The sequence below is a fragment of the Grammomys surdaster genome, unplaced genomic scaffold, assembly GCF_004785775.1.
Source record: "Grammomys surdaster isolate TR1022 unplaced genomic scaffold, NIH_TR_1.0 167, whole genome shotgun sequence".
Classification (NCBI taxonomy): domain Eukaryota; kingdom Metazoa; phylum Chordata; class Mammalia; order Rodentia; family Muridae; genus Grammomys; species Grammomys surdaster.
The window spans coordinates 8,133,329-8,149,476 of record NW_021604615.1 but is presented as its reverse complement, the minus strand read 5'-3'; the positions used below and the strand labels follow the sequence as shown (position 1 = coordinate 8,149,476).

General features: G+C 50.0%; 1 protein-coding gene across 1 annotated transcript in view; it reads right to left on the bottom strand.

Moving 5' to 3' along the window:
- Nucleotides 1-1,609: 1,609 nt before the first annotated feature.
- Tmem255b (transmembrane protein 255B) overlaps nucleotides 1,610-16,148 on the bottom strand; it is a 26,386-nt gene continuing 11,847 nt past the window's right edge. The window contains exons 4-9 of the mRNA XM_028766365.1: nucleotides 13,036-13,125; nucleotides 9,347-9,427; nucleotides 8,370-8,455; nucleotides 7,477-7,636; nucleotides 6,459-6,602; nucleotides 1,610-1,849 (exon numbers count right to left, since the gene is read on the bottom strand). Of these exons, the coding sequence (XP_028622198.1) occupies nucleotides 1,685-1,849; nucleotides 6,459-6,602; nucleotides 7,477-7,636; nucleotides 8,370-8,455; nucleotides 9,347-9,427; nucleotides 13,036-13,125 (726 nt within the window). The 3' untranslated portion in view covers nucleotides 1,610-1,684. The remainder of the gene's footprint in view (nucleotides 1,850-6,458; nucleotides 6,603-7,476; nucleotides 7,637-8,369; nucleotides 8,456-9,346; nucleotides 9,428-13,035; nucleotides 13,126-16,148) is intronic.

The window sequence follows — 16,148 nt, the reverse complement described above, 5'->3', positions numbered from 1 at the left end:
AACATAGGACTACTGAATACAAAACAGGGTGACATAATTTAAGAATAGCTAGGGAGAGGGTGTGAAGTCCTGTAACCGGGAGGTGCTGATGTCTTACAGACTCTTACTTCCAGCAGCCTCCAGAACTTAGCTCTTCTCTTCTCTATACAATCACTATACAGACGGGGCAACCTTTATCTCAGTCCTGGGAGCAGGAGCGGGGTGGGGGGAGCCTACTATGTGCATGTTTATCAAGGATACCTCTCTGTGCCTCTGGCCACCCTCATTTTCCTGAACCTCACCCCCACAAGGAACAGGAATCTTGCCATTGTTGTGTAGGATGCGACCTTCCTCAGCCAGCACTGGAGCATGTCCCTTGTGAGACCTGCTTAACTGTGCACTCTGGAAACATGCCAAGGCAGGGGACAGAGCCAACTGACCCCTGACCCCGCTGAGGAGCATTGCCCAAGGCCCTGTTCAAAGTCCAGAGAGGGTTTTGGCTTGCTGCCCCAAGTGCAACTTTAAGGAGACTTTCACAATGGCCTTGAACCCGTGGTTCTAGGAAGCATTAAATATCTTAGTACATCAATATAAGTTGGCAGAACATTATTGATATTGATTCCAGGGTCCTAGGGAGGCTGAGGGCAGGCTCCTGGAGAGTGTAGGGAAGCTAGACTGTGCTGGATCCAAGGTCAGTCAGCATCCAACAAAAACCAAGACCCTCTCATCCTCAGGCTCCAAGGCCAAACTCAGTAATAAGGACCGTGCATAGCTAGCAGTCCTCAGACCAATGGCTGTCTCAGCACTTCAGGGACCAGTGGGCGGCTTTTGGGTTTTTGCAGCACATCTTCTGCACAGACAGACCCATCACCTCCCTGCTTGGACCTGTGTTGTGGGCCTTTGTGGGAAACTGTTCAGAAAACCTCTTCTAGCCTGCTTCTGTAAGATCTTCTGTTGGACAGAGTGACCTTGGCCAGCAGGGAGCCCAGGAGCCACATCTTTGCAGGTCCTCTACCTTAACCTGCTAGTTCTGGACCTTAGAGAGGGAAAAGGTGGGCCACAAAACAGCTAATCAATGACTGAACCAGTGGCCACAAATCAACAGCGCACTGCAGGGAAAAGCAAGTGTGAGGTCTGGAGTCGACCAGAAGGGGGAGCTATCAGAGAGGCAGAACTCAAAAGCTTGTTTCCTTCACATCAGAAACGTAGAACTTGGCGGTTCGGTTCCGGCAGTCCCTTCTCAGAGACATGCTCACAGAAGTCTGTCTACCTGTAACGCGTTTCCCAAAGGAACAATCCTCACCTAAAGAAATGCCTGGCTACCTTCTCTTTGCAGGGTGATAGTGTCTGATAACTAGCCATGACCATGGTAAGGGTGAAACAGAGCTACGGGCGATGGGCGGATGCAGAGAAGCCCTTCCAGACGAGGAGGCTGGCGTCTAGTATGGATTTGCTGCTGGTGGTCTTCATGTAGGGAGAGGTGATGGACAGCAGAGGTGGTGGGAGGCCAGTCAGCTAGCTAGCTCTGCTCCTGGCCTGTGCTGGAGAGGATGTCCCCAAAGGAAGGGCAACAGCTTTGCGATGCTTCCTGAATTCTCTACGAGGCTGGCAGCAGAAGCGGCTGTCTGGTTGTGGCTTTATTATTTTTGTTGTATTTCTGGAAACCCCAAACCATGTTGCTTTTTAGTCTACTACCTCCTCCGCGTCAGGGTGCGTAGGGGGGAGGCTTCTCCCCTGGGAGGAAGTAGGCCGGTGTGCAACGTGAAGGGATATGGGGATGGCCGTGGCTGGAGTGGCACTGGGAGGGAGACTCTGTGTCCTCAGGCAGAGAGAGGTCAGCAGAGGACGAGGCCGGCGGGGCACTGGAGGGCTGCAATTAAACAGAGAGGCGTCCTCGATCAGCAGGTGGGGGATCTCAGCTACACTGTCCAGAATATACGCCAGCACCACCTTGACCCAGCACCCTACCAGACCAGGAGCCACCGGCTCATCGGGCCTCTCAGGAAGTCTCTCAAGCCTAGAACAGCCAAGAGAGGTCAAGTGTCAGCCTGGACGGCATTTGATTGGCAAAAACATGGCTTCTAAAGCTGTTGGGGACACAGGAAGGTCTCAAAACTCCTGGCTTGGTTGGCCTGCTTACCCCAGTCAGCTTTTATTAGCACTGACGAGAAGAACCAGGGATAACCTACAACCAGGACCTTGGCACTCACTAAAGACAGCAAGACCATTAACACTCCCAACACAGCACGGTGGTTATTATGGCAGTGGTCAAATATGGACAGCCATAATCTAGTAGTTTAAGGAAGGTATTTTTCAGATGTAATTAACATTAATCAGTGACTTAGTAAGCTGGTACCCTCTATACTGTTGGGATACCTGGTTCAATCAGTTGCAGACCTTAAGAAAAAAAGACAGAGGCCCTCAAGGAGAAAGAAACTTGCCCAAGTGTGACCATGGGTTACAGTCCCAACAGTACTTCCTTGGTCCTGAGGAGAGTGGACCATTGGACTGGAGAGATGGTTCAGCAGTTAAGAGCACTGGCTGATCTTCCTGAGGTCCCGAGTTCAATTCCCAGCAACCACATGGTGGCTCATAACCATCTGTAATGAGATCTGAGGCTCTCTTCTGACATGCAGGTGTACATGAAGGCAGAATGCTGTATACATGATAAATAAATCTTTAAAAACAGTAAAAACAAATCTCTATATATGTATTTGCTGAGGTTGTATCTCTGACACCACAATAAACACTCCAAGATCAAAGTTAATATGAGAAGAAAAATTTGGGGAGTAGCACTGGTCTGAAATAAATCTTCTCTAGTGTTTTCTTTTTTCTTTTCCCTTCTTAAGTACCAAAAGTTTAAAACTTAAAATCAGTATTTAAATAAAGTGAATTTTGAGATGTGTTTTTTAAAGTGATTCCTGTGTGCTGTATGATGCTCCCCTGGCTGCCAGCTAGCCATGTTTTCCTGATGCTGGAGTCAGGATCTGGCAGCATGTCTGTCCCAAAGTCACTTCTTCCCAAGGAAGGAAGACTGGAAGCTGAGAATGTCTCCCTGACTGGAGACAAATTTCACAAAAAGTTTCACTATTGGCCCTCGAATCTTCTCGTTTCTCCCCTTAGTCTGTGTGTGCATCTTTATGAGCACAGGGGCAGTGCATGCCTAGAGACTGTCCTCTTAGATCTACTAGGATGGGCTTCTTGCCCTGTCCACTCCACTATTTTCTGAAAATAGGCAGATGCACAAGCCATGGAGCAAGCCCTTATAAACCACAGAACAAGCCCTTAGGAACCATAGGATAAACCATCAGGAACCACAGAATAAACCACCAGAAACCTCAGGATAAAGCACCAGGAGCCACAAGATAAACCACCAGGAGCCACAGGATAAACGACCAGGAACCACAGGATAGACCACCAGGAACCTCAGGATAGACCACCTGGAACCACAGGATAAACCACCAGGAACCACAGGACAAACCACCAGGAATCACAGGATAAACCACCAGGAACCACAGGATAAACTACCAGGAACCACAGGACAAACCACCAGGAACCATAAGATAAACCACCACAAACCACAGGACAAACCACCAGGAATCACAGGATAAACCACCAGGAGCGAGCCACAAGATAAACCACCAGGAACACAGAGCAAACCACTGGGAAACTTGGAGGAAAGCACCTCACTAAACAAGGCCCCATAAAGGCAGTCCTGCCAACACAGCAGGGGAAGGGACTGCTGCCCCAGAAATGCCCTTCAAGCTAACCTCTGCTGTCATGCTGGGCAAGCTGTTGGGTTAGGTACCGACCCCTTCAACATTTTGGGGGTTTTGCGTGTTTACACCCTCAATAGCCATCTCACTCCCTTCTATTATGCAACGATGTTTGCTGGCTGCTAATGACTTTGACAGGACACTTAAAATATTTCGTTCTGTCTCTGTTGGCCAGTGGAGAAAGCATTCGTTTCATTGTTCCGAGGGATCACACGGCTTATCTGATATGCCTGTTTCCACAGAAATCTGATTACTAAACATGTGTGCAATTATACTCTCATACATGCTGCCACGAGGAAAGATGCTCAGCCCAGAGGGTGGGGTCTTGGCTCAGAGGGCGGGGTCTCGGCCCAGAGGGCGGGGTCTTGGATCAGAGGGCGGGGTCTCAGCCCAGAGGGCGGGGTCTCGGCCCTCCTCTGGGAGGAAAGGAAGCCTCCGTTCTGAAAACACAAAGGTCCCAGAAAGTAGAAGAGCAAGTGTCCATGGAACTTGGTAAGTCATCTTCTAGGTTCCCAAAAGTGTATCTGTGGTGAAGGACTGTGTCTTATGTGTCACCACATGGGGTATTTGTCCTTTTCCATCTGAAACAGGGAAGAGTACCTCATGGGGAATCTCATCCCGTGAGAGCAGGCCAGCAGGCCTCCACAGCTGTCCATTCTTCATTAGACCAGGCCTTCAAGACCGAGAGGCGGGAAGGCAGCAGGACGGACTCCAGGCAGGAGGAAATGGGACCACACATCCCGCGCTCATCACCATCCCCTCTGGAGCATCCGGTGTTCTGAAAGAAAACACTGTCTGCACAGGCTGAGCTCTGGAATCGCGATCTTGGCATCTTTGAGATTTGGTAGGTCTCTGTGTCTAAAGGCAGCCAGAGCAGCTAAGGGAACCCTATCAGGTCTACCAAGAGACAGTACTAAGTCTTGCATGTGTGGATTTGCCAAAGGACCAGGACAGCAGAGCAGGGTTTCAGGATGAGCTGCAGCCTGAGGTGATAGCATCCTTCCTGGAATGGAGACCGAGGAGATCCTTCTTGGAGCCAACACAGAAGTTGCATCGAAAGGCAGAGACCTTGGAGCTGCAGCAGCTTCTGCTGGTGCTACCAGCTCAGCTGCCCTTGGAGTCATCACCAGGACCGTCTGATTTCCTGATCCTGGACATAGCTGCCTCCAATGTTCCAGAGAGGAGAGATTCAGTCCCGAGCAGACCTTATCCTAAATGGCCTTATGTTCCCTGATTAGGCATTCCTGTAGTTCTCATGGATGAAGGTCCAGTTCTCTTTTGTGAAGCCCCAATAGCACAGCCTGGGGGTGTCACACTGAAAAACCAGACCCACTCCCCGACATTGCAATGAACCACCGCAGCATCCCTTCTCCAGAGCCCAAAGGACCCAAGCAGTTCAGGAATTACAGCCCCAGCTCCATGTCTAGGCAGTCAGAGGAAGCTGGGGGACAGAGAAAAGGGAGCTGCCCTTGCAGGGGCAGAACAGCAATACGGTGACCTCACTCTCTGAGCCCAGGGCACCAGTGAGCTCTGGAAAACAGAATGAAGCTGTACTTTAGGGTCCCAGACACTAGGGGGCTCCCATGTCTTCTTCCAGCTCTACACACTTGTCATCTCTCACTTCACAAATGTGGACCCCCGATGGTCACAAGACTCCCAAGTGCTGCTCACACCTGGTCACGATGTGGGGTCAATCCTAGGACTCTGGAAGCTCTTTCCATCCAAGATGGTCAGAGCTGGACATTCATGTCCTTCCCAAACTGTCATTTGCTTGGCAAGGCCTCATACTTCATGTCGGTATGGCACGTTAGACAGAGGTCTCCTGGGGAATACCTGAGGACCTGTGACTTCAAAACAGATGATTTCACCCCATTCACCAGGCCCACAGGTCAAAGAAACTCAATTCAACGATGACATGATGCGTGATGACAGACCTTTAATTAGCACAGCTCTGGGAGTCTCCTAACTGCTTCTGCTGGTGCCGTAAGACAAGCCACCTACCAGCCAGGCTGCAGGCCAGCCAGGCTGCGTGAGCAGGCATCGTCCCACTTAGAAAGGTTTGTCTAGACCTGGGATCTCAATCTCCCCACAAGAGACACTGGGCAACATTTACAGATGATTCACTTGTCACGACTAGGGGTCTCTACATGACATAGCCAGGAGGATCACAGCCCCACAAATCCACAATGGCAAGTCCAAGTCAGTACAGTACCACTGGGGCCATCTTACCCGTGGCCAGCAGAGCTTCAGAAGACATGAAGAAGCCAAAGCCAAGAGAGGAAATAGAAGAAGCAAAGCTCTGTTCAAACAGGATCTCACTTCAGACCACGCCCCTGATGTTCTCAGGGTCTGTAGCAATGAACGCATGAGCTCTACAGGGTTGACATCTTTGTAGATAGAATTCAGCATGTTGGCAAACACCTGGCTCCTCGTAGAACACTCACTGGTCTACAAGTTGTATAACAGGCAGCTGTTAGCATCCTAAGTCCCCCTTGCCGGTATGAGGCCAGTTCATAGTTAAAATAAACAGCTACAGAAATAACATTTGCCACGAGCAGCAACGAGCCTCAAAAATGACATGACCCAGCCTCAAGGGATCTCTTCCCTATCATCTGCATCAAAGTCCATCCGTCTCTACCCACAGCCCTACCCTGTCTACTCAGAAGCCCACAGAAATAACTACCGACATCACAGCACACCTACCTGTAGTGGTAGAGGATAGGAGGAACAGGTTGGCACATTCATAGATGGAGGGCACAGGCCAGTGTAGGCTAGGATCTGCTGGGCAGGGTTGTAGAGGATCTGAGGTGGTGGCGATGGGCCATAGGCCAGCTGAGACAGAGGGACCTGTGAAGAGAGGCAGGGGCATGACCACCTAACCCTTACAGCCACCCAAGGTACTTGTCAGACTTGCAGCCTGGCCTTCTGCGGAGCCCTAACGCAAGCCATGAAGAGTAGGCCAGTCTTCTCTTCATGACTTCACAGAAATGTCCAGCATCCTCTACACATGGTCTCTAGATTGGAGTCATCACCTGGAGCCTGAAGAGGCAACCTGGTAGACCCCAGGGACTAGACTGTGGGAATTTGGGACCTCCCAAGACATCCCCTAAATTTCCCTAGCAACAAGAAACCTGAGAAGGAAGAGTTGAGTTCTGGGGTGCTGCTGAAGACCAAAACCAATGGCCTACACCCCTGGGACCGCAGGATGAGCAAAACAAGAATCACTCAGGCCGTGGCCCTTGGACTTGGAAGAAACCCTAAAGGGTTAGCCATGGACCCTGAGAGGACAGAAGGGAGGTTCTACCAGTGGTGTTAGGACAGCGGCTAGGGCTCAAGGGTGGATTCAGTAGGGCTGGCTCAGAGAGAAGTAGGTAGGGGTGAATTTCAGCTCTCATTCAGCGTGTTAAAATGGGGTCTAAGCCCTACCCAGAACCACTACGCCCAGGCAGCCATGAATCCCACAGTGACAGAGTAAAGTTTTGTTCTTAGATGGCAACAAGTTCTTCCTGCCTACGAGGGTGGTAGAAGATTCACCCAGCGGGTTGCCAGGAGCCATTTCCAGAACCACTGCTTGGTAGTCCTAGTTGCCACCTGACATGCAGATCACCTGGCATTTGGGTCCTCCTCTGTCAAGGGAGCCGCTGAGCCCTCTTGAAGGGGAAGGTCCTGAACTCTGGGCTAGGACTGACCGGCTGGAAACACATAGGAAGACAGCACTCACCATGTCCTTGAAGGCCCCTAGGACAGCAGCTGTGATAATGCCCAGGCACAGGCCCAGTACATTCAGCACTGTGGATACCCAGAGCAGCCGGTACAGGTGGACTACATCCTGACAGCTCCGCACACCCACAAATTCATAGTAGGCAGGTGAGGGCTCGGTGCTGTAGGAGGGAAAAATGTTACTGCCCTCATCATCAGATCACAGTCAGGTGACAGGCCGTGCCACAAACCCTGGAGCTCCTAGTGCCCAAGGCCTCTGGCTCTTCTAGTGCTGGTCTCTTCTTACACAGGTGAAAACATCTCAAACAAGTTAGAGACCCCTGCTTCTCTGGGGATTCATCTACCTTTGGTGGGGCTGGTCAGGGAGGCTCTGCCAGGCCTCACAGTGAGGTGTAAAATGGACACAGGACATCCTAAATTACCAGCTCTGGGCCCTTTATAGCCAACTGGAGCTACAGTGGCTGAGCTACCCTTCATGCCAGAATAATAAGCAAATGTTTTTGTTTTCGTTCCCCATGTGTATCACAACAAAAAGCTGTAGGTGGGTCTCAGCCCTGAGGGGGAGCGGAGCAGCATGCAGCTGGAATGTGTTGGTTGCCACCTGGTGGCCAGCTGCCTCAAGGTATGTGGTCCTTCTGGAACCTTCGGGTATTTCCACACACCGTGCGCCCTTGGGTGGAAACCCAACCAACCTGCCATTTTGATGCTGAAACTAGATCCAGAGGGAAGAAACAGGAAGTGCAAGCAGATACGGGAAGGAAGAAGTGGGGGCCTCGCTCATTCTCGGACAGTTGTCCTGCGCAGGGTCTGTCTCGTGCTCACGCACGTGTATGTGTGTGTTTACATGCTGAGCATGTTTACATGTGTGCACACAGACTCCGGATGCAGCCTTACCTCCCACAGGCATAGAGGTCGCAGCAGTAGCATGTGTTGCTCTTCACCTTCAGTTGGCACCTTCCGTTCAAAGAGTAGCAGGTGACCTGGGGTAGAGTGACAGCCAGGTTCATACCTTAGCCTACAAAGTGGGCGGCCTATGTCCAACACTTTCTCCTGCCCAGGAGCAGGGCTGAGTTGCCAGAATACTCACTGACCCATGGTAGGGTGGGACAAGATGGGACAGGGAGGGTGAGGCAGGGCAGGGCAAAATGGGACTGGACAGGACTAGACAGATGAGAGCAGAGCCGACCTGGGCAAGGCAGGGCTGTCAGAATCTCAGCCCATCCTTCACAGCACGCAGACAGTTCTTTTCTGGAATGCCCAGCACATACATTTTCAACCTTCTGCTGGTCCGAAGACCATAGAACATACCGATGAGAGAATCTGTGACCCATTTGCCTTCCTGATTCCAGCCTCGCCCTGGACTGGGCACTCGGTGTGAGCAGCCTTGTTTAGCTGAACCAACATTAATCTCCACAGCGTTGGCGTGGAGCATCCCCCACTGAACCACGTTGCCAGTACCCACCTGGGCTGGTCTCACAGGTCAGCTGCTGTGTGCGCTTGCTCTTCCTGGCATCTCACATAAGTAAAGAGTGAGGTCATACTTCAGCTGCCCCAGCCCAGAGAGCCAGAGAATCCCCTGAACACTGCACATGTGTTACCGAAGTGATTAAGTTAGTGAAAATGCTAATGGAATGCTAATTGACCACACAGGGCTAGGGAGATGAATCCTAACACTGTGCTAACATTGTGTCAGAGAGGAAAGTGTGCAGCTGCGATTCCCAAGAGAACCCCAGACACTGAACTCTCAAGGCTAGCGCCTAGCTCTCGATGCCTTGATGTCCACACAGGAGAAGATCTGTGTGAATTAATATAGCCATTTTAACCAGACACAGAAGGGGGATGTGGAAGGCATGCTTGCCAAAGGGACTCACCTCTGTCTGATAGACGTCATACAAGTACCCAGTCCCACTGGAGTAAAACTGGCATCTTCCTGCACTGAGAGGCCTTGGTTCCTAAAGAAATAAATGTAGATGGGTTGGACTGGTTATCCCCAACCAGGAGTGGCCATTTTAGACTTGCCTTCCGTGAACTGGAGCAGAACTGAGGCCACACGAGCTATTGCTTGCCATAGCAATTGTGTGTGGTGTCCACAGGGGAAAGGATTACAGATACCCTCCATCTATCTGCTGGGCAGACATCGGCACAAGGACAAGGAACGTGCTGCTGATTGGGCCAAGAGGTGTTCTAGACCTCGCCGGGGCAGTAGGCTTTTCTGTCTTTCTAAAAGCAAAACAAATTTCTTCTAGGAAGGAACAAGGAAGATTTGGGACTAATTCATTCATCTATCCAAAGTACCCATATATTCATCCAGTCTTTCAATCACCTATGCATCCAGTCATCCAGTCACCTATGCATACAACCATTCAGTCACCTATGCATCTAGCCATCCAGTCACCTATGCATACAGCCATTCAGTCACCTATGCATCCAGTCATCCAGTCACCTATGCATCCAGTCACCAATCTCCTATGCATCCAGCCATTCAGTCACCTATGCATCCAGCCATTCAGTCACCTATGCATCTAGCCATCCAGTCACCTATGCATCCAGCCATTCAGTCACCTATGCATCCAGTCACCAATCTCCTATGCATCCAGCCATTCAGTCACCTATGCATCTAGCCATCCAGTCACCTATGCATCCAGCCATTCAGTCACCTACGCATCCAGCCAATCATCCGTGCAGCCTTCCATCTGCCACGCCCCACCACTTGACATAAGCTCATCAATGTCTTACCTCACCATGTCCCCAACTCTGTGTCTCTAACATTCATGGAACTGACATAAGTGTTGAACCATGAGGAAGCCAGGGTAAGCTAGAGCTGTGGGTGAATGAGGGGCAGACTCATGAGTAGGCAGTTGCTAAGGCAGCAGACAGACAGCTGGGTCCTGGGACTTGTAGACTGTCATAAAGCCATAGAATCTGTAAATTCTCCTTTGGGTTCATTATTATATATTAGTGACATTTCTCAAAGCACCACTTCTGACCTAAGAGGAGTCTAGAAACCTCCAGTAATGCTGACAGCAGACAAAGACAGGCACGAGAATCAGAAAGCAGGTATGGTGAGGCATAGCACCTCTGCGTGTGTGTGTGTGTGTGTGTGTGTGTGTGTGTGTGTGTGTGTGTGTCCCAGGCTAGGTGTGGATGGATTCATACGGGAGGCGTTGGCCCAGGTGGTGCATGTCGGGAACAGGTGGGATTGTGATGCAGGGAGGACAGTGGAGACAGGAGGCTACAGCTGGGGCTTGAGAGCTGGCTCACAAGCTCTGAGGATGCTTCAGGGATGTCAGACTTACTTGGCCTTCATCACAAAATGGCAAGACACAGATCCTTCCCCAGTGGACTTTTCAGGGAGAGATGATGGTGTAAAGTGGGAATGGAGTCTTCCCACCATCTTCTCACGTGGTAGCAGCTTAGTGTACATCTGCATGATATCAGTGGCCTCAGAGGGTGGACCTCAATGAGTCACCAGGACTCTGCCCACCCACCCACAGAACTGTAACTCTCCATAGGATACCGGGGGTCTAGGCCTTCAGGTGACTGATGATGCTGTGATTTGGGGCCCAGCTTTACTGCTCATGTACCCTCTGCTGAACTCTCACTACACTGGCCACTCTTCAGAGGTGCAAGACTGACCAATCACCCCACACAACCAGGTGCACGGGGATGGGTATAATAGTTGGGCATGCTCAGATGGATACATGCAGGGAGGAACAGGTGGCCACACAGACAGATCTGCCTCTTAGACTCTTCTCATCAATGAAGCCAGAAAGGTGAGCGAGGTCCTTTCACACCTGTGGCTGCAAACAAGCGACTATGTACCTGGCGACAGAAGTCTTTGGAAGGTGATTTCTCTCAACCAAGTGCTGAAGAGCTGCGAAGGAAAACCATACTCTACCCAGGGACAGAATCTTAAAGCAATGTCGGTAAATACTTTGGGGAACGCTGTAGTCTATGTGCAGATGGCCAGATGCCTAAACACACAACTGCAGGTACTGGAGGAGCTACACACGCTTGTGCACTCATACACATGTGTTCAGACACGCAAATACACTCGCACAGAATTTCCACGAGGTTAGAATGGTGCATACAAAGTCACACCACTATGTCATAATAGTGTTCCTCATACCTCATGTCACACCATATACACTATATGAGCACATCACACCGTATCATGCTACGTTCATCTCCTGTGTCACAGGACATCATACCACACCACACCATGGCAAGTACATGTCATTCAGATCACATTGTACATATGTCCCACTGCATATCACGACATGTTGTATGACGTCACGTCCTCTGACATCACTGTGCAGTTATTATCTTCCAGCCACTGTATCACACCTGACACATGTTCTACTGTGCCACATCAGTCACGTCACAGCACACACCACAGCCTAGTCTGTCACGTGACGTACTGGATGTACTTTTTTCTGAGATGTTTCGGTCTCCTCTATTAGGCCAGAACCCTGGCTGGTTCATTTGCCTGTGGCACTTGTGAGCCTGCCTGACCCTGCAGTGGTTAAACAGGTGAATAAGCATGGCTGCTCACTGTGGGGGCAAAGTTCAGACTGGCTACCAATGAAACACAGACACGGGCAGTGTCGTCTTCTTCTTCTTCTTCTTCTTCTTCTTCTTCTTCTTCTTCTTCTTCTTCTTCTTCTTTTTCCTCCTCCTCCTCCTCCTCTCCTCCTCCTTCTCCTTTTCTTCCTCCTCCTCCTCCTCCTCTTCTTCTTCTTCTTCCTCTTCTTCTTCTTCCTTCTTGCTCCCTTCTTCCTCCTCTTCCTCCTCCTCCTCCTTCTCTTCCTCTTCCCCCTCCTCTTCTTCCTCTTTCTTCTTCTCTGTTCATAATTACGTCACTAGTAGGACTCTCTACATCCTCCTAAAGTCCTTTTGTAGATAAAAAGGTTTCTATTTTATATATGTGGCCCCCTATTAAGCAACAGTCTTTGAAGAGAAACCATGAAACAAGAGCAGAGTCTGAGATTTCAAGGCGTGTTTAGTGTGGTGGGAGGCTGAGGACAGCCCCCTGGACACAGAGCTCCAAAACTGAGAAGCAGGGACAAGAGTTCTCTAGTTCTGGGGGGGAGGGGTGGGAGAGAGGACAGTTAATAAAATGATGAAGGATGCTTGCATCTGCTGTGTGATGTGTATGTTTCTATCTGCTGTGTATTTGTGTCTGCTGTGTATAGTGTATATTGTTTGCCTGCTAGGGGTGGTATTATGTACTTACTGTGTGTGGCTGTGTGTGTTTCTATCTGCTGCATATCATATGTGTGTGTCTGCTGTGTGTGGTGTGTGTGTTTGTATCTGCTGTGTGTGGTTGTATTTGTGTCTTCTGTGTGTGGTATGTGTTTGTGCTTGCCGTACATATGTGACCTGTGAGAGGCAGAGGATTTGGGTTGCTGGGGCCAGACTCAGCAAGAGGAGGACGGTGACAGCAGCTCACCTGGAGCCTGTGTGAAGATGTCAGAGCCCAGCTGTGTGACTGAGATGTTTTTTACATGGACACAGAGCCCTAGAGACAGACTGCGGGCCAGTCAAAGGCAGTACTCACAATGTGCCGTGCTGCGAACACGCCGTCGACTATGGCACAGCAGAATGCCGCCACCACCCCAAAGCTGAGGAACACAATGGCTGCCACCAACTAGGAGAAGAAGACAGAGGAGAGTCTCAACCCAAAGAAACTCAGCATTGAGTACAGTCAGAGCCCGAGGGGAGTTGATGGCCAGCTGATCAATGACTCAGCCCCAAGGGGTGTAGCCACATACTCACCCATGTGGTACACTCTGTGGGATCTGAACCAGAAGACCAAGGGACAAGCTCTGCACAGAAGTACACTCAATGCCCTCACCTCTGCATACCTACCTGCACCGTGTTCCCATTTTCATACGCACATGAGTACTTGCCCTAGGCCTCTAACATAACTAGATTAATTCTGCACCATCCCTGCCTGCAAGGGCCCAGCGTCACATCTGGCTCAGACCACCCAGTACCTGCCCATGATGTGTGTTGTTTGCCTGTGAGGTGTGGTATTATGTACTTACTGTGTGTGGCTGTTACAGAGACTGGATATGCTGCTTGTTAACAAATGTGTGTTCCTGCAGGATAAATCCCTTGAACACGTGTTATAGCCCGGTTCTTCACACTTTAAAATGCTGAGAAGAAATGCTACACTGTCCTATAAACATACCTAGCCAGTGGCCATCTACTTCCCTGTAGCCACAATGGCATAAAACTGGTACCTTAAAACTTTTGCCTGAATTTACATTTCTAATTAATTATTTCTATTTACATTTCTCTGACTACTAATAAGGCTGAAAACCTTCTTAAAGTTGTTGTTGGCCACATTTATTTTCAGTTTTTCTTGTGACACAATTCCAGATTGACCAAGCAGGCATACAGATTCGATGGATTCCTGGACAGGGGTGTGATAGTGAACTGGGTCTCAGCTCAGGAGGAAGAGACAGAAGGATCACGAGCTCAAGGTAGCCTCAGTTATACACTGAGATCCTGGCTCAGAAAAACAAACCTTCATTTCCTGCCTGATCATCCACCAAGTGTTCACACCTCCTAAAACCCAAGCATGAGCTCTCTCTGTGATTCCTCCTCAAACAGGGGACATCTGTCCAAGTATATGGCCTTGGTGCTCAGTCTTGGGAGATATAAAAAGTCACCAGGGTTGCCAGCCACAGAGAAGAAAGGAGAGGGGCAACCATCAAGAAGAAGCAAGCAAAGACAAGGCATGGTGGTTACACATCTATGATCCTAGCACTTGGGAGGCAGAAGGTGGTGGATCTCTGTGAATTCAGGGCCAGACTGGTCTACATAGTGAGTTTAGGGTTAGACTGAGTTAAACAGTAAAGCCCTGTCTCAAAAAGGAAAGACAGACAGACAGACAGAGAAATGAAGGAAGGAGGGAAGAAAGAAAGAGAAAGGAAGAAAAAGAGAGAAAGGAAGAAAGAGAGGGGGAAGGAAGAATGGGAGGAAAGAAAAGAAAAGAAAAAGAATGAAAGAAAGAAAGGAAAGAAAGAGAGAAAGAAAGGAAAGAAAGAGAGAAAGAAAGGAAAGAAAGAGTGGGAAGAAGGGAGAAAGGAAGAAGGAGGAGGGAGGGAGCGAGGGAAGGAGGACATAGCATGTATAGTAAGCAGCTCTGTCTTTAGCCCCAGTGTAGGATCAGAAGCTCTCAGGCCCCAGGGGCTGGGCCATGCACTGACAATATGGCTGCTCTCGGTGACAGTGTCCCTGTTCTCTGGTGTCCTCTGCCTCTCCCTCCTCCCTCATTTCAAGTTTTTTGTTTGAACCCCAGAGTCAGAACTGTGCTGTGAAGAAGGCAAAATCAGAAGGCTCCTGTCAGCTTGCCCCAAGCCCTGCTGTGTGTGTGACCCGTTTCCTGAATCCAGTCACCCAGATTCCCAGCCAGCCTGAACCATGGCACCATCTGGAGTGCTGGCCACTCTCTCCTCTGCTCCTCAGAGGAGCAGGTCAATTAATTAGCAGTCACCAGAGGCCAAGAGAAATGGATCCCAGCACCATGCATTGTCAGTGCATAGATCAACATCAGAATTCACAGCATGGTGAATACCCGAACACCTGCCAAGGTGAAACTAGACTCCTCTCACAGGGAGCTGTCAACATGTGTCACATGCGTGCTCACTGCATGACCCCAACACAACCTTACATAGCCGTCTTTTACTTCCACATCCTCAATCCATGCTAGTCACACACTGATGAAGACCCTTCCCCTTCCCCCACACTGCCACCAACCAGTCACAGCCAGTCACAGCTGGAAACACAAAACACACCTCCCAGGGATAACGTAGAGCCTTTCCTAATGGGAAAAATCTCATCCTGAAGCTTCTGGAGCTCCCATGTAATCCTTGGACAATGCTGGCAAGCCAGGGTGGAACTACACTGACCAGAATGCTACCCTCTTCACCCTCCAGGTTGCTAGTCATCCTGGAACCTGAGGGCCATGTCATTACAGCAGAAGGAAGTAGCAGTGGACAAAGAGGCTAAGTTCAAGGCAAGAGGCAAGTGGGCAGAACACACAGAGGCTGAGGGCAGGTGGGTTACCCACATGCTTGGGAAGAAAACACCATCTTTTTATCAACAAGGATCATCTGATGAGTTAACAGGTCCCTAACCTCAATGTCCCCAACAGAGGCACTTGTCACCCTGCAGCATTGGGGCTGTGCTGGGAGCTGTTCCAGGTGCTGAAAATGCACAAATGTGGCCTGCTCTCTGAAGCAAGGTCTGGAGAGCCTAGTCTTTCCAAAAAGCAGAGCCACAGCTGGGCACCCCAAGTGCCCCATGTTTAGGAAGCTACCATTTCTGCTCTGGACATCATGATACCCGGAAGTCCCCCAGCGTGCTGAGACAAAGTAGATGACAAAGGTGATGAATGAATGAGTGAGCTGGCTCTGAGTCAAAGCGCATTAGAGAAAAAGTCAGCCAGGGTCCCCTCCCCTCCCCTGACCCCATGGATGTGTAAAGAAACCCCTCAGTATGCCAGTCTGAGAGAGAGAAAGAGAGAGAGAGAGAGACAGACAGACAGATAGACAGACACACAGAGACACAGAGAAAGAGATAGAAAGATTGGAAGAGAGAGATAAATTAAGAGACAGACAGTCCCTGCATAGAAGAAGAAGGAGGAGGAGGAGGAGGAGG